The following is a 21,044-nucleotide window of genomic DNA, read 5'->3' as shown; positions in this document are numbered from 1 at the left end:
TTCCCTTGGGCTCAGGTAGTTTAATTAATAATTGAATACAATTGATTTTACGTACTTTGTTTTATTAATTAAAAAAAATCATATTTCTTTCTTCTCCCTTTCCTTTTGGCAGTCTGCGGAAAGACAGAAAACACTATACTTCACAAATCATCCATAACCAGATGGCCATGGCAAGCAGCCATCTATCGGAGACCTAATGGGGTGAAGTTTCCCAATCACAGAAAAGGGACTTGGATACTGATTTGCAGCGGAGCTTTGTTGAATGAACGCACAGTTGTTGTGGCTGCACACTGTGTCACCAATCTGGGGAAGGTCACTGTGCTCAAAACAGCAGACATCAGAGTTGTTCTTGGCAAGTTCTACAGAGATGAGGATAGAGATGAGAAGATCATACAGAATCTACGGGTGAGTTAAGTGTTTGGTAGATGGCCTTTAGTACATCAGAGTGAATAAAACAAAAACTAAACTTCATTGATATTTCTATTTCCCTGAAATTAAATAGAGTACCTAAGTCTCCTTTCAAGTCAGGTAATAAGTAATTTTAATTTATTGTTCCATAAAAAATATACTTGTTACCTGTCTTTAGAAGCTTCTGGTTGGCCATATCTAAGGCTTCCAGGTGTTACTTGTGGCCTAGAACTCGCAGGTCAGTCACTTAGAGATAAGCCTTATTGATGTCATTAAAACTAGTTGCAATTAGCAGGCTGAGATGGGAGTATCTGTAGACAATTGTTTATAATAAAAAGATGATTGCCAGATAGCTAGATGATAGCTAACTAGATAGATAGATAGATAGATAGATAGATAGATAGATAGATATTGATAGATAGATATTCTTCACCTTTACTGTTGATTCTTATTAACTTTTTTCTTGATTTACTGGATTTTTAAAAATGCTTCGAAAGCACTAGTGGATTAATTAAACTTTAAAGAAACAGACCAATAAGCTCTATCACACCTAGGTTCTGTTGTTGCCATCAACCTCAATAAATAAACTAGGAAATCAACTCCATAAGATGGCTGAAACTATTTTTATTGAGACTGGCTATAATATAAATTAGCAAATCTTTTTGTTCTTTTTTGTACCTCTTCCTTATAATTCAGTAAATTAGAGAAGTGACTGCTTTAGACATTTCTTACAGTTATTTCATTCTGGGACTAAAAAACACTTTACTGCCTTTACCTGGGCAATAGATGCTGCAAATTTCTATCAGAATAATTTTCCTTTTTCTACCCTTGAGTATTGTCAGGTTTGTAGTCAGGTTTTGATTTAACATTGCAATTTTCGGTTGGATCTTATTCAAGCTACCTTCTGAGATTTTCCAGTTGCCTTGGGAACCCAACTGTTGCAATTCCCATCGAGCATAGCTATATTCCAAGATATTCATGGTTTGGAGCCACTGTTATAACTATGGATGCAGGTGACAGCAGTTAGTGACTGCTAGAGATGATCTGGGATTTCATATACAATATTAAAATGGGATAAATATTAAAATAGGATAAAACATATGTAACGTGTGAGTTCTTATATTGCTGTTTTGGATTTCTCCTAGATTTCAGCCATCATAGTTCACCCAAATTACGACCCTATATTGCTCGATTCTGATATAGCCATCATTAAGCTCCTGGACAAAGCCAGAATCAGCAGCCATGTCCAACCCATCTGCCTAGCATCTGCACGTGATATCGATCCTCCTACAGATGATTTGCAAATAGTCATCACCGGTTGGAAGATCCTGACTGATGTTACAGAACCAAACTATAAGAATGATACAATTCGTAGCGGGTCTGTCCAGATAGTGGATTCCCTTCTGTGTGAGCAACAATATGAGGAACATGGAATCCAAATCAGTGTCACTGACAGTATGTTTTGTGCCAAGCAGCATCCCACAGCAGCTTCTAACATCTGTCCTTCTGAGACTGGAGGGATTGCTGCAATACCTTTGCCAGGAAAATCTTCTTCTGAGTTAATTTGGCATCTCATGGGTTTAGTGAGCTGGGGCTACGACAAGACATGCAGCCTGGAACTTTACTCTGGCTACACCCGAGCAATTCCTTTCAAAGACTGGATTGAGAAGAATATGAAATGAAATGTTTAGCTCAGAACTGTTTTCTGAAAAGATAGCTGTATTGATTCCTCTTATACTTCTTCAGGTTTTTCATCCACTGAAGCTAGAGCAGGGCCCTCAGAATATTTCCAAGAGTCTTGCTATTCAGTGAGGCTAGATGATTTTACTGGAAGTTCTGAATATTGACAAATAGATTATCATGTCTCAGATATCCCCTTTCTTCTGGTGGGAACAAAGTATGATGGGCCAAAGTAACTGTATGCCATCTGTTTTAACACTTATCTGAATAAAAAGATTGGAAGGTATTTGCACAAGTCTGAGAAACATGAGAGAATGACAAGAGATTATTCCAAAGCTAGATGAATTTATTATGGGCTATGTTAGTTTGTTTTGGTATATTTTATATTGTATTTTTCCCTCCTAAAATACTGTACACATGCAAATAAACAAAGGTTTTCTTAAACCTGCAAACGAAAATTTGAACGTGGATCCATCTCAATCTATTTCCTATCCACTGTATTCATTTGTTTTTTTTAAAAAAAACAACTTGTTAGAACTAGAAAATATAGAATAGTAATACATTTATAAATGGCATAATTCAGCACTTTTCATATTTCCTATGTCCAGGGATCTTTTTTTTCTCACGAATTTAACTGTCAAGACATATTTGTATTTCTATCATAGAACGTCTAAATATGAATACATTTTGTGTTTAGGAAAATGCATTCAATATACATGTAGAATGCAAGCTATATCTTCTAAGTTTCTATGTCTCTTGAGTTCTCCAGAATTTTCCAGAAGCACTTTGAAAACATTTGCTGTAATCCAAATAATAAATCTTTCACCAAAAGAAGGAATTAAAGTGTATTTTGTTGTAACAATTACAGTACAAAAAAGTTTTGTTAATCTCTATTGGACATGCAGTGATGCAATGAGAATGCTGCCTGAAATTATTTTATGAAAATGTTATAAAATGCTGGAATCCTAAAATTAAAGGATTTAATATTATTAGGTGTTAAACAATGTTATATAGAATAAGACCTACAAATGAAAATAATGACAAAAGCAAATTAGAAATAAGTTACAGTTCAATTTATTAAAAAATAAACTTATTAAAACACACTATTTTGTCAAGCAAAACTCACTAATATCATAAAGCAAGAATTCTGTATAATAAAACCTAACAGTGGGATGAACTTTCCATTCTTAATCTTCAAGGTAAATGAGTCTCTTGGACTTCAGAAATCAGAGGCCACATATTTTTTAACCTTGTGCACTTAAATTGTGTATACTTCACTGACTATTTGGTATTAGCTTATTCTTCCTAATTATTCACTCACTCTCAACCGTCATAATTCAATCTTCAAGTTTCCAGGAAATAACATTTTTCTAAAAATTCCCTTACTCACATAACAATAAAGTCCAACAATCAGTTGCAAAGTTAGGCATCTCTCAATTTTTACCATCTCTTATTAATTGCAAAGTTTGGCCATCTGGTAGCAAAGTTATGTTTTGCTGTTATCTCAAAGTCTCCTTCAACCATTGTAGCTAACATATCTTTCTTCCCAGTTGCTGGTTCTGTGTTTAATCATGTTCTGTCATGCTGTTCTTATTCCCATGGTATGAATTGCAGCATTGGGCTATTTTAGATTTTAGGCAGAACTTTATCATTTTTTTTCATTCTAATAATGTTTGCTTTTTTGATTCCTTTGGGTCGTCTCACTCATGCTGTAATTTGTTGTGACAACTATTCAAATATACACGTATTTCTTTGGTTTGCACAATTGATTCTTTCTCTACTGTTCAGTAGATAGGAACAAAAATTCTATAGGGCATTGACATTTGGCCCCGGAAATATAAACAACATTTTCACATTCAACATTACAGGCTAACAGTCCGTTCCTTGCGTTAGGTAGACTGAAATGCCTGTCTCAGAAAGGGTATGCTACAATAATGACAAGGGAACAGAAAAGGTTGTTACATGTTTTGTTCTACAAACCTCATCTTCTTAAATTATTCAATTGCACTTAATTATAGAAAGACTATTCCTGTTGAAATAAGCTTGCTGCATAAGCTACTGGCAGTTGTGGGTGGTAAAGGTGCCATTTTTTCATTTACTTCTTGCAGGGAGTTGTGCGGGATCCACCTTGGCCATCGAAAAATATAAAAATAGGTGAAGCTGTGGACAAGAGAAAGGAGAAGAAATCAAGATACAATTGAGAGATAGGCAGATTTATATGGGTCACCTTCTGATAGAACAGAATCATCTATCACACAGGTACCAAAAACTGACCGCATCACATTACCATCACATGACATTTCATGAGCTGAGTTGGGTGTGGCCTGTGCATGACGCATCTAGTCCATGGGCCACCAATTTGACACCCCTGACCTATCATAAAGGGACCTGCGAAAGTTTGTGATATGACAATTCGATATAGAGATTTCCATTATCTGTTGCTGTTCTGAACTATCGTTGCTTAAGATGGGCAACTTCATAAATCTTTAAAATAAATAAAAATCCTTCATATTGTATTAGAAGAAAAAATGTGGAAAAACAATGTAGGAATAAGGTAGTTCTTCAATGAAATAAACAAGAGCCAAAAGACAGATTTTCTTAGCAGGTACATTCCAATTTACAGAAGTAAGAAAAACCAAGAAGTAAAATCAATAAAGCAGTAGTTGCTATAGGGTACGTTATAGCTGAATAAAACCTATACAAAAAGTAAAATATTATGACTTGAACAATGAAGCCGTTTACAAAAATAAAGTCAGTACAGACAAAGAAGGGTTTCCTTGGTAAACACTTGATGAGGTTAGCATGGTAAAAATGTTTCTGCTTCAGAGTGAAAACTTAATCTTCCCCAAGGGGAAATATAACTATTAATGGATTGTAAGCAAGTTTTCCTTCTGTAAAGAAAACAAATTTATCTCTGACTTAGAACAACACTTTTTCAACTTTCATTTCCTGAGATTCTTTGATGTCATTTGGATATGAAAAAGAATCCCTCATTCCATTGTGACCATAATTTCCATCCACCATCAATGTCATCCTTTCTATAGAACAACAACCCATTTCCTTGATATCACAGCAAAACTGAGGAATGGATACACGAACACCCCATTATACACAAAATCTACAAATCTCCATGCATACTTCCACTCAGAACACACTACCAAATCTATAACCAGGTTCTTTGTTACAACTAAATTCTTTCTAACCCGCTTGACAGAGATGGCCAATGGATAGAGTTCATCCAGGCATTCATAAGACTGAACTACTTATCCAGTGAGATCACTAAACAGATCAATAGAGCCAAATCAATGACCAGGAAGGACCTATTAAAAACCAAACCACAAAAACCAGAACACCACTGGTTCTCTCCTACAATTCTTGCCATTCAGATGCTTTATTAGTACACTACAAATCATACTGGACAATGGCACATTTCTCTGGCCCAGAGTGGCACACCCATACTTGCATACAGATAATCACCCAACTTGAAACAGGCAACAAATCATGATGCTAAACTGGAAGAAGACACTGCAATAAACCCAGAGGTTTATTTTCCCCCCTTATTTATATCACCATCACCAGTCCAGCAACTTCATTTAAAAAAAAAGTTGCCTACATGCGTTCTTCTAATGTGTCACCTTCATGTCAGCAATGCCCCTTTCAATTGTACTTTGAACGAACAGGTAAACTTAGTGGCAAAGAATGAATGGATATGAGCTAGGTATCAGGATCTCAAATAAAGACAAAGTAGCATTCAACTTTCCAGGATATTTGATTAACAAGTTCAAGGTGGCTGTTTTAGAACAATGAAACTGCATCACTATTATAGTGCAACAGATTGTCAATCACTCAAACATTGAAAGGTCAGAGTGCTTAACAGACAGATAATTAGAGTTGGAAGGGACCTTGTAGGTCATCTAGTCCAACCCCCCGCCCAAGCGGGAGACCCTACACCATTTCTGGCAAATGGCAGTCCAATCTCTTCTTGAAAGTCTCAAGTGATGATGCTCCCACAACTTCTGAGGGCAAGCTGTTCCATTGGTTGGTTGTTCTCACTGTCAGAAAGTTTCTCATTTCCAGGTTAAATCTCTCCTTGTTCAGTTTCCATCCACTATTCCTTGCCTGGCCTACAGGCGCTTTAGAAAATAGCTTGACCCCTTCCTCTCTGTGGCAACCCCTCAAATATTGGAGGACAGCTATCATGTCTCCCCTGGTCCTTCTCTTCACTAGACTAGCCAAGCCCAGTTCCTGTAACCATTCTTCATATGTTTTCGTCTCCAGTCCCCTAATCATCCTGGTTGCTCTTCTCTGTACTTTTTCTAGAGTCTCAACATCTTTTTTATAATGTGGTGAACAAAACTGGATGCAGTACTCTAGGTGTGGTCTTACTAAGGCTTTATAGAGTGGTATTAGTACCTCACTTGATCTCAATTGTATCCCTCTGTTAATGCAATTTAGGACTGCATTAGCTTTTTTGGCTGCTGCTGCACACTGCTGGCTCATATTTAGCTGGTTGCCCACTAAGACTCCAAGATCCCTCCCACAGTTACTGCTATTGAGCCTGGATTCACCCAGTCTATATGTGTACTTTTGATTTTTATTGCCTAAGCACAGGAGTGGATTTTTAATACATTACAAATGCTATTTGATGGGGTATTTGTTGGCTTTCTCACATGTGTCCAACATCTGCATAACCACTTCTTTCACCTCTGCCCTTTTTTTAAATCCTGTGTCCCAGCCACTCTATGCATCTAAAGAACTGGGCTCCAGCTGGCAAGAGCATATGCTGCCCTTTTAATAAAAATGGTTAATTGGAAAAGGTGTTACCAGACTCCTTCTGATTCATTTCAAATTGATGAGAGTCATCAACAGAATGACTGGGGATCTAACAACCAATGGTCCACTTTAAAAGGATACCTATTATTCTCTTTTCTACTTTTTGTTCTAAGGAGGTCAATCTACTAACTACTTCCTGGAATATCAATTAAGAAGAAATCATTTAAGAGAAAAGGAAACCAAGTCAATGTTTTAATTTCTAGGGAAAGATCAATCTCTAGCATCTTCCCCACACCTGTTTTGATAAACACTGATCTATGATCTCCCCAGAGGTCAACAGAGCCTTAATGACACTGACTTCTAATAGATGCAAAAAAAAAAAAAAAAAAAAACCAGGTAATTATCCAAAGTTCCAATAGAATATCAAGGTTGAACTGTGGAATCCTTGTTGCTCTCTGAACTTGGCTGTTTGCTTGCACACATTTCATTACCCAACCAGGTATTATCAGATAATGAGCACCATCATCAGTTAATATCAGATTGGATAATCTTGCATTAATTATCCAAAGACATTCAATGTATCTTGCTGCTGCGTTCTGGGAACAATCAAATTCAGAGGAACTGGAACTGGATGCAGAACTATGAATGTATTTGGAACTGGTCTCTCATCCTATCTCCAGAGTTGCTTGGTTTGTTCACCCAATCTAATCAAGAATGCTGTGCTAGTCTAAAGATTACGTTTATTTCCACTGAGAGAGATTCAGTAAGAGACCTTACTGATATAGTCAATACAGGTGAAACTCGAAAAATTAGAATATCGTGCAAAAGTTCATTTATTTCAGTAGTGCAACTTAAAAGGTGAAACTACTATATGAGATAGACTCATTACATGCAAAGCAAGATAGTTCAAGCCATGATTTGTCATAATTGTGATGATTATGGCTTACAGCTATATGAAAACCCCAAATCCACAATCTCAGAAAATTAGAATATTACATACAATCAATAAAACAAGGATTGTACATAGAACAATATCAGACCTCTGAAAAGTATAAGCATGCATATGTGCTCAGTACTTGGTTTTGGCTCCTTTTGCAGCAATTACTGCCTCAATGCGGCGTGGCATGGAAGCTATCAACCTGTGGCACTGCTGGGGTGTTATGGAAGACCAGGATGCTTCAATAGCGGCCTTCAGCTCTTCTGCATTGTTTGGTCTCATGTCTCTCATCTTTCTCTTGGCAATGCCCCGTAGATTCTGTATGGGGTTCAGGTCAAGCGAGTTTGCTGGCCAATCAAGCACAGTAATCCCACGGTCATTGAACCAGGTTTTGGTGCTTTTGGCAGTGTGGGCAGGTGCCAAGTCCTGCTGGAAAATGAAGTCAGCATCCCCATAAAGCTCCTCTGCAGAAGGAAGCATGAAGTGCTCCAAAATCTCCTGGTAGACGGCTGCATTGACCCTGGACTTAATGAAGCACAGTGGACCAACACCAGCAGATGACATGGCTCCCCAAATCAACACAGACTGTGGAAACTTCACACTGGACTTCAAGCATCTTGCAGTGTGTGCCTCTCCATTCTTCCTCCAGACTCTGGGTCCTTGGTTTCCAAATGAGATGCAAAAGTTGCTCTCATCAGAAAAGAGGACTTTGGACTACTGAGCAACAGACCAGGTCTGTTTTTCTTTAGCCCAGGTAAGACGCTTCTGACCTTTGTTGTTCAGGAGCGGCTTGACAAGAGGAATACGACATTTGAAGCCCATGTCCAGGGTCCGTCTGTGTGTGGTGGCTCTTGATGCACTGACTCCAGCCTCAGTCCACTCCTTGTGAAAGTCCCCAACACTTTTGAATGGCCTGTTCCTGACAACCCTCTCCAGGCTGCGGTCATCCCTGCTGCTTGTGCACCTTTTTCTTCCACACTTTTCCCTTCCACATAACTTTCTATTAATGTGCTTTGATACAGCACTTTGGGAACATCCAACTTCTTTTGCAATTACCTTTTGAGGCTTTCCCTCCTTATGGAGGGTGTCAGTGATGGTTTTCTGCACAACTTGTCAGGTCAGCAGTTTTTCCCATGATTGTGGCCAAATTATTAGTATTTGGGCGTTCATAAGTGCACAATCGTGCCTACCATCCCTGTTCATTTGTCCCCATTTATTCGTACCTATTTCCTGTATTCTTACTCATGTTTTTATACTTATACCTATCATCTCGTAAGTGATTGACAAATAAAGTAAAATAAAAAAAAATAAAATAAAAAAATCACTCCCTTTTGTATGTGGGGTAGGTGGGTCGGATGGATGTGTTGCCTTTCAAAACCACCCATTCATTTCCAGCCCCAAACATACATTCTAACCCCATTCCAGTTTCTGATCTGCTGCACCAGGCGTGAGATCCTAAATTGCACCCCTCCGTCATCAAAGGCTGCTTTGCCCCTCCCCCGGTGCTCCCAGAAATTCAACGGTATGCTCCCTTCTCAGCCGTAATACCTTTGAACTCAGTCAGCTCTTTGAAGGGTGTGGGAGATTACAGCCCTTAGGGCTACGCGAAGCCAGCCGCCGGAGCAGCTTATTGAGAGAGAAGAGCGCGCGTTCCGCTTTGCCCTCGCCTCGTATTAATTCATTAGCGCGTCTCGGCCCTTCGGACGCGCGGCGCGCTCCAATCGGAAACCCGGGCAGGTTTTAAAGAAGAAATGTGACAGCTCTGGGTGGGGGAGGGAAAGATGATGGAATTCTTTCCCCGTTGGCCAAAGCTACTGTCCGGGTTTCAAGCCCGAGAACGAAGTGAATAAGATGGGCTACTAGTATGAATTAGCTAAGCTTCTAATGAGGCCCAGATTCCTGGCCATATAACGAAAGCGGGGGTGGATGGTGGGTGGGCAGACTACGCATCTGAACAAAACGCATTGGAAACGCGGGGGAGGATCGGTGCAGACAGCCACAAAGGAGATGCGGCGTTGTATATAGGTGTTGCATTCCTTGGCGAAGGGGAGGGGGAGAAGGCGCGTGTTCTTGCAGCCCCCACCGCCGACGGGGATCGGAACCGAGCCGGCACAAAGGGGAGGAAAAAAAAAATCTACCCTCGCGGGAGATTGAGATCCGAAGCGCTTCACCCCGCCCCGCGTTATCACTTAATCGCTTTCGCTCTGCTTTCCGAGCCAGCCAGGGAGGGAGGGAGGAGGGAGGGAAGGGGGTAGTAATAATAACGATCCTGTCGAATTAACGAGGAACAGCCCGTTTCTTCAGGGGTTTGGAAGTTCAAACCGCCGAGGTGCACCAGGCGCCGCTCTCTCGTTTGCCTTCGTTCCTCTGCATCCCCGCGTTCGTCTGGGAGGGCTGTTTTTTTTTGTTTTTTTTCCCCCTTTAACAAATAAAAGAGACTGGGGGATTTGCCGGCGAGGCGACCGCTAGTGATGTCAGCTCAGCTCTTGCCTAAAATAGAGAGGGAGAGTCTGCAAATCCGCCGTTAAACCTTCCAATCCAGCCTTCAGCCGACACCGTGGCAACGTGAAAATCGCCCACCGCCCAACAAAACGCGTTCATACACAACACAACCGCCCCCCTCGCTCCAGCCGCTCGCCCGCTAGCGCGCGCTCTCTCTCCCTCTCACCCCCACCCCCACACACACTCAGACACACACACACACAAACAATCCCAGCTAGCTCTCCGGGTGCGCGTAGAAAGCGAAGAACCAAAGCCCTGCCATCGCCACTGCTTAAGCCTTGCCGTTTTCCCATTGATCGTAGTCTTTTCCCCCCCTCCCCCTCCCCCCGGGGGTTGTGGGCTTTTGGATTCCCCCTCCACCCCACCCCACATTCCTCACTCCCCCTCCCCTCTCGTTCGCACTCCCCTTCTCCATCAAGACATCCAAGCTTCCCGAAGACGTTGAGAAATTTCACTCCAAGCCAAGGAGAAGGAAGAGGAGGAGGAGGAGGTGGAGGTGGAGGTGGCGGCAGCAGCAGCAGCGGGGCTTTTGCTCTTCAGAGCCCAGCTTCTTGAATGCTGGCTTTTCAGAGCCGGGAGGATTATTATACAAGGCAGGAATCGCCAAAGGGCTCCCCGACGTCCGAAGGGAGCGTCCTGAACCTTTCCCCGCTGAAAGCAGCCGCCCTTTGGTGAAAGCCCCCAGATTTCTGGAGAAAAAGACAAGCCAGGGTGGGCTCGCACGGCAACCATGGCATCGACGGAAGGGTGAGGCGGGACCGGGGGCTTGCATTGGCGGGGCGGGGGTGGGACGGGAAGATCGCGGGGTGCCGCCAGGGCGTGCGACGGCTTCAAAAGTTTCATTTTAGGAGGTTTGTTTAAAACGGAGAGCGGGGCCTCCGCGGTCCTTCCCCCCACACCCCCGGGGAGGAAAGAAGCATGCAATGGCAGCCTAGAGCTGGTCGAGTGGGTCTTTTTAATTTATGAGCCCCCTTCGGAAAGGAAGGCTACCCATTTCATATCAGCGTTGACTTCCGTAATCCTTGCAAGGTTAAACGTTAGCAAACCTTCCCCCCCCCCCTCCCCACCTCCAGGGACCAAGGAGATTATCCAGACCCGAGATTCTTTAGAGAGGAAATCCCTTAGTGAGATCAGTGGCGCTTTCTTCGGAAAAAAGGCATTGTAGAGTCTGGCGTGGCCATTCAAACCCTTATCCCAGTCTTCCCTCGTTCCATTCAAAGCGAGGTCTGTTGTAAAATAGCGCCAGGCACTTGGAAATCGCCGCTTACCTGGGAATCTCATTGGAGCTATTTTAAGCCTGATCTGCAGAGGTGGCCTGCCAAGGTGTTAATCTTAAACCTTTAGAGAGTCAATTGCGTGGCACAAGATGGGACTTAATCTTGAGCGTTTTAAAAGAGCGGCGCTCTTAAAAAAACAAGGAATCGGAAACAAGCTTCAGGCTAGGACAGCGAAAGGGGCCGATTGACGGAGTTTTCCAACGGGATCGGCAGTTGCAGAGGCAATTTAAACGTGCCCGCAAGCCAAAGGCGACGGGACGTCACCACCCTGGGAATATCGTGCGGGTTATTACCCTATTCCGGAGCAAGCAAACACACGCTTTTGGCGCTACCTCTGCTGCATAGGAAAATACTTTTAAAAAGTATTTAGCTCTTTGCTGCCTGTTGCGAAAGGTTTCCCGAGGCCCAAGTCAAGCTTTCGGCACTCTGGGTTAGGGGAATGGTTTTTTGGCTTGTTTGCAAGGCAAAGTCGTGTCCGGGGTTCCGCCGGTTTCGTCCTGCAGTATTAGGCGCCGGGATATCCCTCCTTGAGCCCGGCGGAACTCGCTGTCAGGTTGGATCAGCTCTGGAGGGAATCTTGTAAGCGCGGGATATAAAAGAGCGAGAGTGAGGCTGCGCAGAAATAGTCTGCCGGTCCCGTCCTCGGACGCGCGGCTGAAAGGCGGATTTAAAGCAACCTGTAACTTCGAGGCGCGTTGCTGGGAACTCTGTTGCGCGACTTGAGAGAAGGAAAATAACTTTTCTGGCTAAAAGCCGGATGGTGAGCCTCAGGAAGTTTCTTAAAGCTTTGCACTGACTGTACGGTATACTCTTCGGGGGAAGAGGGAGAGACTCCTGTGGGGAAACTCCTATGAAATTGCTATATATAAACCTTAGAACATTTCCTTAGAAGCCCAGGGAATTTCAAAATCAAAATTTGCTTTAGGAACTCTAAGAATTTCCTTTTACAATGATTTGGCTCAGTTAAATATTGTCAAGGAAATTAAAGGCAGGTAATGGTTACTGGAACAGGGAATATTCGTAAGCATCAATTTAATAATTCATTGCTATTAACCCTGTTTTCCATGCATTCTGCAGAGATAAATAATGTATTTACCATGTTTATGTGACCTAGTTTAGCAGGACACACTGATTTCACTTAGTTTTGTTTTTTTTAACTATCTGTTGACCTCTGTCTCCTGCCCCCAGTATATCTAATCCACTAGATTAGTACAACAAAACACAAATGCCAGTTTTGGAAAATGCATCCCCATCAGTATGTGAAGGAAAGGAATGTGGATCATTCTTGTGAGATGATGCCTGGAGCAGCCGGGATCTACAACATGTTGAAATACAACAGGTTGTTTCTTTCTGTAAAGGATTCAGATTTAATCAGTCAATCATTAAGTAATATCTACCGATTGACTGATGGCATGCCATTTGAAAATGCTTGACGTTAGCAGAATTGTCCTGTTGTGACATGTTTCCCCAAAGGCTTACATTTTCTCTTTCAGATAAAGCATTGTTGTCATTGATATTTAATGGCCGAGTTCATACAAGTTAACCGTAAATCAAACCTGATAAAAGAGAATGACTGCCCTCACTTCTCATGCTATTCCCCAGCAAATGAGCTGCTTTATTAGAGTTTAACCTGATAGCTTGATTGGCAAACCACGTTAAGACATTGACTTTCCCCCCCACACAAAGTTCTGAGTCCCATTTCAGCTTACAAGAACATGCTGGGTGAACTTGGCCAACAGCTAGATAATATAGTGCCTAATTTGAGTGAATCTGAGTAATTGTTGACATCTCTATCAGCAGCAATTATGTTATGACCCACATATCAGATGTTCTGTATGTGAAAGAAAGAGACTGAATGAGGCACCGAGTACATATATTGCTGATACAGTGTTTGAGCTACAGACACCCGGCTCATTAAAGCTACATTTGATGTATCTTTATGTCACAAAAATATTATGTACATTATGACACAAAAATAAAGAACCTGTGGTTCTCTAGAGGCTGGGGAGCAGCTAGACATATAACTTTGCAGTGCAAACTCAGCATGAGTTCCCTACTTATCAGAGTTAAGACATAAGTATAAAATGAGTTGCATTGTGACATCACACTTTTCATTTCATCATCTTTGGGTAGCTGGGCGCCTGGGCCCTAGAAGTTGCTGAAGTACAGCTTCTGTACATCAGTGTTTCTCAATCTTTGGTGGCTTGAAGATCTGTGGAGTTCAGTTCCCTGAATTCCCCAGTCAGCTATGCTGGGGAATTCTGGGAGTTGAACTCCACAGATCTTCAAGCTGCCAAGGTTGAGAAACACAGCTGTAAGTCACACTTATAGGAAACTTCATTTAGTAGCATATTGAGAACGATCATTTCCCAACTTTTATTATAGGAGCTCTCACCATAAATGCCTGTCATTTATTCCCCCAGAAAATGAGCTGCTTTATTAGAGTTTAGAGACATACAAGAGAAATGGAAATCTGCCTGCCTGCCTGTCTGTCTATCACAGTGATGGCTAACCTTTTCAGCTTGGTGTGTCGAAAATCGGGAAAAAGTGTAGCCTTCCTCGGGTCGTGTGTCACTTCAAGAAATATCAATAATTTGGTTTATGACGGACTGGGCTGGGGTGAGCACACAGGGCTGTGAAACTCGTCTCCCTGGTCTCAGGGCTGCAGGTGCAGGATGTGGGAATCGGAAGGCCACCTTACAGGGCTGTGAACCTCATGGATCTCCTTTCCTCCTGTAGCGTTCCTGAGGTAATGAAACTGACAAACCTCAGTTTATGGCGATTAAAACTGGTTCTCTGCTGCAAAGATCTTGCGGCAGCGGTGATACCACGCCTCCACGCAACAAGCAGGGAGCAGGGATTGAGCAGAGCACAGGCAGCCTCTAAATGTGCAGGTTTTCCCCACACCAACAGGCGTGTCAGTCAAAGTGCCTCGGCGTATCACGAGTGACACGCGTGTCATAGGTTAGCCATCACTGGTCTATCATCTATCTATCATCTATCACTGCTGCCTGAAATAAGCTTAATGCGTCCATAGACTTTGTATTTTAAAGTAGAATAATTTGATAACTTACTTTCTTTGGCTCCTATATTCCTTCACTTCTCTGAGAGAAATGCTGTTTAAGAGAGAATAAGCCAAGCAAAGAGTAGCTGGTGATGACCAGCAAGTTCTAGCTATCATGTGTGTTTTTGTTTTATAAAATATGACTGCAGTGAGTGAACTGAAAAAATAAATCTTTAAAATACTAAAAAGAACCAGAAGATACTACTTAAAGTTACTTTAAAAAAAAACTGCTGAGGTCTGAAAAGCCAAAAAGATAGATAATTAGCATATGTGGATAGATGCTATTGTGATATGTTGTGTTGGAGATTGTGGAACATATTTATTTGTTGATTTATTGGTTCACTTTGAGCAGGCATTCTGATTCCCACTTTTATCCTAGCCTAAATATCACACAAGAAATTCATCATAGCATTGATATTGTTTAATGGGTATATAATGTATGGTGTGTGGTTAGACTTCTTAGCAAAAACTTTGTATTTAAGCACTATGAAGACATTCATTTTAGAACTAGTGCCTACAACTCAACTTTACTGTTTGCAAATACCTTAAGAGAGATTCAGGTAAATATACTTTCAACCCTTTCCATAACCCTTATCAAATAGGGATTTTAGAGCTATTGGCTAGATTAAAAGGTTGAATATCCTGGAAGAAGGCTACAGCTAACCACTTTCATAATGCTGTTTGGAAAAAACTGCATAGGTGAAATCACCAAAATCAGGCTCAGCTTCTAAGTAACATTATCTTTAGGGCAATATATATTCCTACAGATGTTCTTTTGAGGTCTTCAGGCTAAATGCACAATGAAATTTGCAAGAAGTTGTATACTTAGAATGAGCTTGTATACTCACAATTCCATATGTAATTCAGAATTCTTCTGCATAGACTGGGCTAGCAGTAGCACTCTCAATTCAGAATGAAATTGAACAAATTCACCATACAAATAGCATCTGGAAGGGAAGATTGAAAAACCTTGAATTGCTGCTCAAAGAAATCACCAAGCCAACAAGGATCTCCTTCCTTATATTAAATACTGTATACATATATCTCTAGTCTTTGTCAAACATTGATTTAAAATATATGGAATACATCAGGGCTGTTAGATGTGGGCTACTAAAATTCATATGATCACTAAAAGATAGCAGAGCATTGGGTCTTTTGTATCTTTTGTCCCTGTCTAGTGATATATGAATCTGGTAGCCTAGATGTATGTTTCAAATTTAGCATAAAAACTATAAACGGATAGAATAATTGCACAGTTTATACCTCTTATTATTGTTTTTAGATTGTTCTAAAATACATTACGTGGACTTCAAATAAATCAAGCTTGCTATTTTTCAAATCATTAGTTCAAATACACACACAGTGCATTATGGGGTAAAAAAAATAGTTATTCACAATATGCTTCTAGAGTCATTACCATGCCCCATTGTAGTCATTATCTACCCTATATATTTTTCAAGCTTTTCTTTAAATTTAATGCATGCCTCAGATTCAGTGGAATGCTCAGGCAGGTAAATGGGAATATTCCTATTGAAAATGATTGCAGGGATCCTCAACCAGTAAGCTAACAGTGGTTAGTATAAGGTGGTTTCCTGCATGTCAACATTTAGTCTTGAGCTAATAGTATATGGAACCCCATACGTTCATTTTCAGGAGGCAACTGGATTTCCTTGTTTTTCCTTTGAAGGCATTTCAATTCTCATCCAAAAAGCTTCTTCAGCTCTGACTTGAGCAAATATTATGCAACAAACAAGGACTAGACACTGGGCAATTGATAATTGAAATCAATTATCGGGAATATAAGACCAAAAGCAGAAAGAACAGTAGGCATGCTCATGGATAGACTATGGCCATTATTGTGATATTTATTATTAACAACATTTATAACTCATCTCATTCTTGAAGAACTCTGGATGATTGCAGTACTAAAAAAAAAAAAAATCAAAAGTACAAATGTCCAAGTTAACACCCATAGGAGATGCCATACGTCCAACAGCTACAGCCAAACAGTCACTGAAATAAAGCATATTTCAATTACTTACGATTGCATATACTTTGGAGAGGGTGTGTTTCATAAACAGGGCTAGCATGACTACCTAGACATATCCATGTATGTCTATCAGAGAAGAGAAGTATTCTTAGCAGGACTTTATTAGATGGCCACATTTGGCAACTATAGAAGTGTGTTGTTTTAAACATAGTTTACTAATGAAAAGTGATGATGATTGTAACCTAACACGTCTGGGTGACATAATGTTAGGTGAGAAATAACAAAAACTGTTAACAGATGGAGAGCAACCAGCAACATTGTACTTCCTTCATCAGTTCCCCAAAGTAACTTATCCACTGGAATCATCCAGGCTGTTTGCTACAAGCCAGCATCTGAAAACAGATTAGAATAATTCTAAGCATCATCCAACTCTGCCATCCAGTATTTATTATCATAATAATATATTGAATATATCTGAAAAAGCCAAGACTCATTCACTATATCCATTGATTAGGAATCAGTTCACTTCCAGTAATTAACAAGAGGCTCCAAAGCAGAGCCCTGGAGGATTTATAACCATGACATCTATTGAGAGCATGAAACAGAAGTCGTTTGCAGTAGTTTGCTCCTTGAACTTAGAGCAGGGATATCAAACTCATCTGGCCCGGGGGGTGCTTAGATCTGGCCGGTGGAGCCTCCCTGGAAACAGCGGAAGTCCAGTTCGCAGTGCCTCTGCCAGCAAAAACAGAGCTCATGAGGGCCATGTGCCACCCTCCCAAGCTCCGTTTTCACTGGCAGAGACTTGCAGGAGGCTGTCCCAGGTGAAAATGGAGCTCATGAGCCTGTTTTCGCTCAGGCTACCACAGGCACCCCCGACATGAGTGACATCAAGCTGGCCATGCCCACCCCACCCACGCCGGCCCATGCTCACCCCGCCCCCCAAGGTCAAACACAACCCTGATATGGCCCTGAAATCGAGTTTGACACCCTGACTTAGAGGACTGATGGAAGAAAAATCCCCTTACAAGGAAGCAGCAACATTTTCAGGCTTGTGTAGATTAAGTAATGGAAAGACTGGATAGATTGCTTACATACTTCTAGTTGAATAATAGAAATACTTCTTCTCCACTCAGGAGCTTCAGTTGCAAAGTCTCTTGACTTCTTTATCCAGTGGAATGAAGGAGGCTGTTATCTATAAGGTGTCATCAACGGTTCATTCTGGATCATAGCAGAAAGAAGATAGAATCAGTTTTTAGTTCCTTAGCAATGTCTCAACTGTAACCCAGTTATAGGGGTCAGGGTTCATGAAGAAGTTATGAAACCATTATAGCAACATTTTTGGGATGGTGGTAATATTCCTAAGGAATGCAGAAATAGACCATATATATAAACGCCCTACAAACATTTCAATGTTGAATTGGCTAGATATATTCATAGCACATGTTTTAAAAATCCAGTGTTTTTTCCCCAGTCCTGATTCCCAATTCTGGATATCACTGTGCAAGTTTATACCATACAAAACATATACTAAGTTTGGGAGGGGGGTGGGAATCCATGGCTTCCCAGTCAATTAAATTATGGTGTACATAAAATAGTTACGTGGGTTAACACATTTCAGGATAAAATCGAAACATTACTTTTTCCTCCTTGTCTCTCATCTTTACAGTCCAGCCACACTCAATTTAATAGAGCCTCTGGCTTCAGTAAGTTTGGTAGCATGGAATTGTATTTTGTGAACAAGCTAGCACCGACATCTGTTATTCCGTTCTAGGCCATAAGTTATCAATTCGTGCAGCAGGTTGCTAGCAGCTGAGGCACTTCCACTGAACAAGAAAATAATTTCCACTGCTTTCAAAGCTGGAAATGGGCAACCTTTGATAGCCAAGTTCTGTATTTAATGTTCTCGGGTAGTAAGCAGGCCACAAAGTAACTAAAATATATCAAATGCTTGGGAATGAGGAGAGCTTGGGAGGGGTTATTACTGTAAGTGTCCATTTTGAGGAGAGCTTGGGAGGGGTTATTGCTGTAACTGTCCATTTTGAAGCTTTCCCTACAGTTCTCATGTTTTTCATTTAAAAAGGGCAGGAAACCGATCTCTCTTTTCAGCATTCATGCTCAGAGGAGACTTCATGGGCCACAAAGTTTCCTACTCTTGATTTACTAGAAAGACAGACGGCTACTACTTCACCACATATCAGGCACTGAGTTGCTGAGTAAATAAAATATTTTGCTGTTGGAGATTAAAGCCATGGCATCTGCACCAGATGGAGCTAATGCTTGGCAACAGTTGAGATAGCAGTTTCCAACTTTGCCCTCCAGAAGGAAAAAAGTGTCTCTCTTTGCCAAGCACAGTAGCATTTAACGGCAGAAATGAGTAGCCCTCCGGCAAAGCACCAGGGTGAGGTGACCCTGAATTAGTAACATGTCTTGTAGGGGGAGGAATTAATTTCTCTAGTATTATTGCTAATTTTCATTGAAAAGAATATACAGATTACCTTCTATCATGTGATGTTATTGTTGTTGGTATCTCATAAAAAGCCTTGAAGATTATTTACCATCTTCTAAATAGGACACAGTGATAATTTAGCCATAGAACTGGTGGAAAATACATTGAACATGCAGGATTGCTTGTATCATCCTTTATTTTTCATAGGCTTTGCCTGGTTTTCATTTTTGACCTCTTTGTTTTAATTGCACTTAATTCATGCCTTTAATGTATTTTCTCCTCATATGTAATTCTTTTCTCATTTGCAGTAACATTTTCAATAAAGCATTAATTTCAGGAAGGGCTCCAGGGTCTGTGCCCAAAGTTTGGTGAAACGCAACCTTGCAATTTGAGCTTGTTCTTGAGAATACCATGGCTTCCTCTAAAGAAGAGACTCCAGTCCACAAAAGTTTACCCAGGATTAAATCCATTAATTAGAAGATGTTACAAGCCTCCTTGTAAATGTTGGTCAACATAGCTTTTTATCTGGAAACAGCAAGTGTATTTCTTTCACTATAAGAGGTGGAAGATGTCTATATATATTTCCTATTCCTTCAGGTAATATTTCATCCCTCAAAGTGATCAGTTGCAAAGAGAAGCCTTTTTTTTTTGTACATGCAAGTTCCTTATGTGGTTTTGAATCTGAAAATGTCAGTTATATGGGAAGCTTACCAAATAGATAAGGGTCCCTTCTGCAGGGTTCCTCAATGTACACATGGAAATCAGAATGGGTATATGGGCCACTAACACTAGTTAGTGCCTTCCTTGCCCACATGTTATTTAACATTACATATGGAATGCTTGAATAGTGCTATTGTGATGCAATCAAGTCAGCTTTTAAGAACATTAAAATCCATGGAGCACAAAGCTTCACTTCAGTGTTGGTATATAACATTGTTAATCTACTTGCCTTGTTCTTTATGTTATCTTACTTGGCAATCAGGGATCAGAAAGAATGAACTTACATATGAAATAAGAAACTTTTGCTGTATCCTGACCTTCCTTCCCACTGATGTCAGAGACACAATTCCTAATGAATTCAGTAGTGCAAGTTTATTATAATTGCAAATAAACGTAAAACATTATCTGGACACCTCAAAGCATGCTTACTTTTATTAGTTTCACAAAAAAAATCTATCTCACTATAAATGGAAATAATATTTGAGTGTCTATCCATGAGCATCAATATAATGAATATAATGGATGTAGATTGCATTACAATTCTTAACAGCCTGATATCTATGAAGATTCTCAGTAATCCAGGACATGGTTGTCCCAAAAGTGCTTTTTCAAGAGGCAACTGAACTTTGTCCACTAGCTTCTTGCAAAAGTACTTTTGGGTTAACAGCCTTGATACTAGGTTTCAATGGCCTGAAATTGAAGTGTGTAGGTTAAGAGGAAGGAAGAAAACGTGACATTCAGAGATTTGGAAAGATTTTTTTTTCTAATCCTGCTGTATTTCAACAAATAGTAGCACCTGGCCAATTTATATGGTTTGGGAAGCTAATCTGTCAGTATTTGGACAGAAGATCATGAATAAATTACAAGACTGGGGGCTAATTTTAAAAAAAACCTAGAAAAAAACAATGACAAAAAAAAATGCTTATACTCATAAAGACACCAGTTGCTGAACTTGACCTGACCTATCTTTTTCTTAAAACCCTGGATACCTTCATGGCACCAGTGGGAGCAGAACAGGGATGATGATTTATTTTGGGAGGCATTAGATGAAGAGGTTATTGCCTACTAGGGAGGAGTTATACTGGAAACAATAAAATGGGAAAAGGGTTAGGTCCATGATGGCGAACCTATGGCATGCGTGCCACAGGTGGCACGCAGAGCCCTCTGTGGGTGTATGAGCCGTCGCCTCAACTCAGCTCCACTGTGCATATGCACGCACCTCCCGCTTGCCTGCTGGTTTCAGGTCT

The 21,044-nt window shown here is 40.8% G+C and overlaps 2 protein-coding genes across 7 annotated transcripts in view; both read left to right on the top strand.

The window, feature by feature from the left end:
- PAMR1 (peptidase domain containing associated with muscle regeneration 1) overlaps window positions 1-2,919 on the top strand; it is a 75,350-nt gene extending 72,431 nt beyond the window's left edge. For all 4 annotated transcript variants that reach the window (XM_026664684.2, XM_087951249.1, XM_087951247.1 and 1 more), the window contains 2 exons: window positions 113-405; window positions 1,554-2,919. In XM_026664684.2, the coding sequence (XP_026520469.2) occupies window positions 113-405; window positions 1,554-2,090 (830 nt within the window). In that variant the 3' untranslated portion in view covers window positions 2,091-2,919. The remainder of the gene's footprint in view (window positions 1-112; window positions 406-1,553) is intronic.
- Window positions 2,920-10,644: 7,725 nt separating this feature from the next.
- SLC1A2 (solute carrier family 1 member 2) overlaps window positions 10,645-21,044 on the top strand; it is an 84,610-nt gene continuing 74,210 nt past the window's right edge. For 2 of the 3 annotated variants that reach the window (XR_015746687.1, XM_087951246.1), the window contains exon 1: window positions 10,645-11,047. Coding sequence is in view for 2 of the 3 variants with exons in the window: in XM_087951246.1 (XP_087807372.1) it covers window positions 11,031-11,047 (17 nt within the window). In the remaining variant the exon portion in view is untranslated. The remainder of the gene's footprint in view (window positions 11,048-21,044) is intronic. The other variant, XM_026664618.2, reaches the window with a different exon arrangement.

Source organism: Notechis scutatus, chromosome 1 (genome assembly GCF_049901735.1).
Source record: "Notechis scutatus isolate UNSWTSFEM ecotype Mainland chromosome 1, rNotScu1.2, whole genome shotgun sequence".
Taxonomy (NCBI): domain Eukaryota; kingdom Metazoa; phylum Chordata; class Lepidosauria; order Squamata; family Elapidae; genus Notechis; species Notechis scutatus.
The sequence above is the reverse complement of the archived record's forward strand: the minus strand, read 5'-3'. Positions and strand labels throughout refer to the sequence as shown.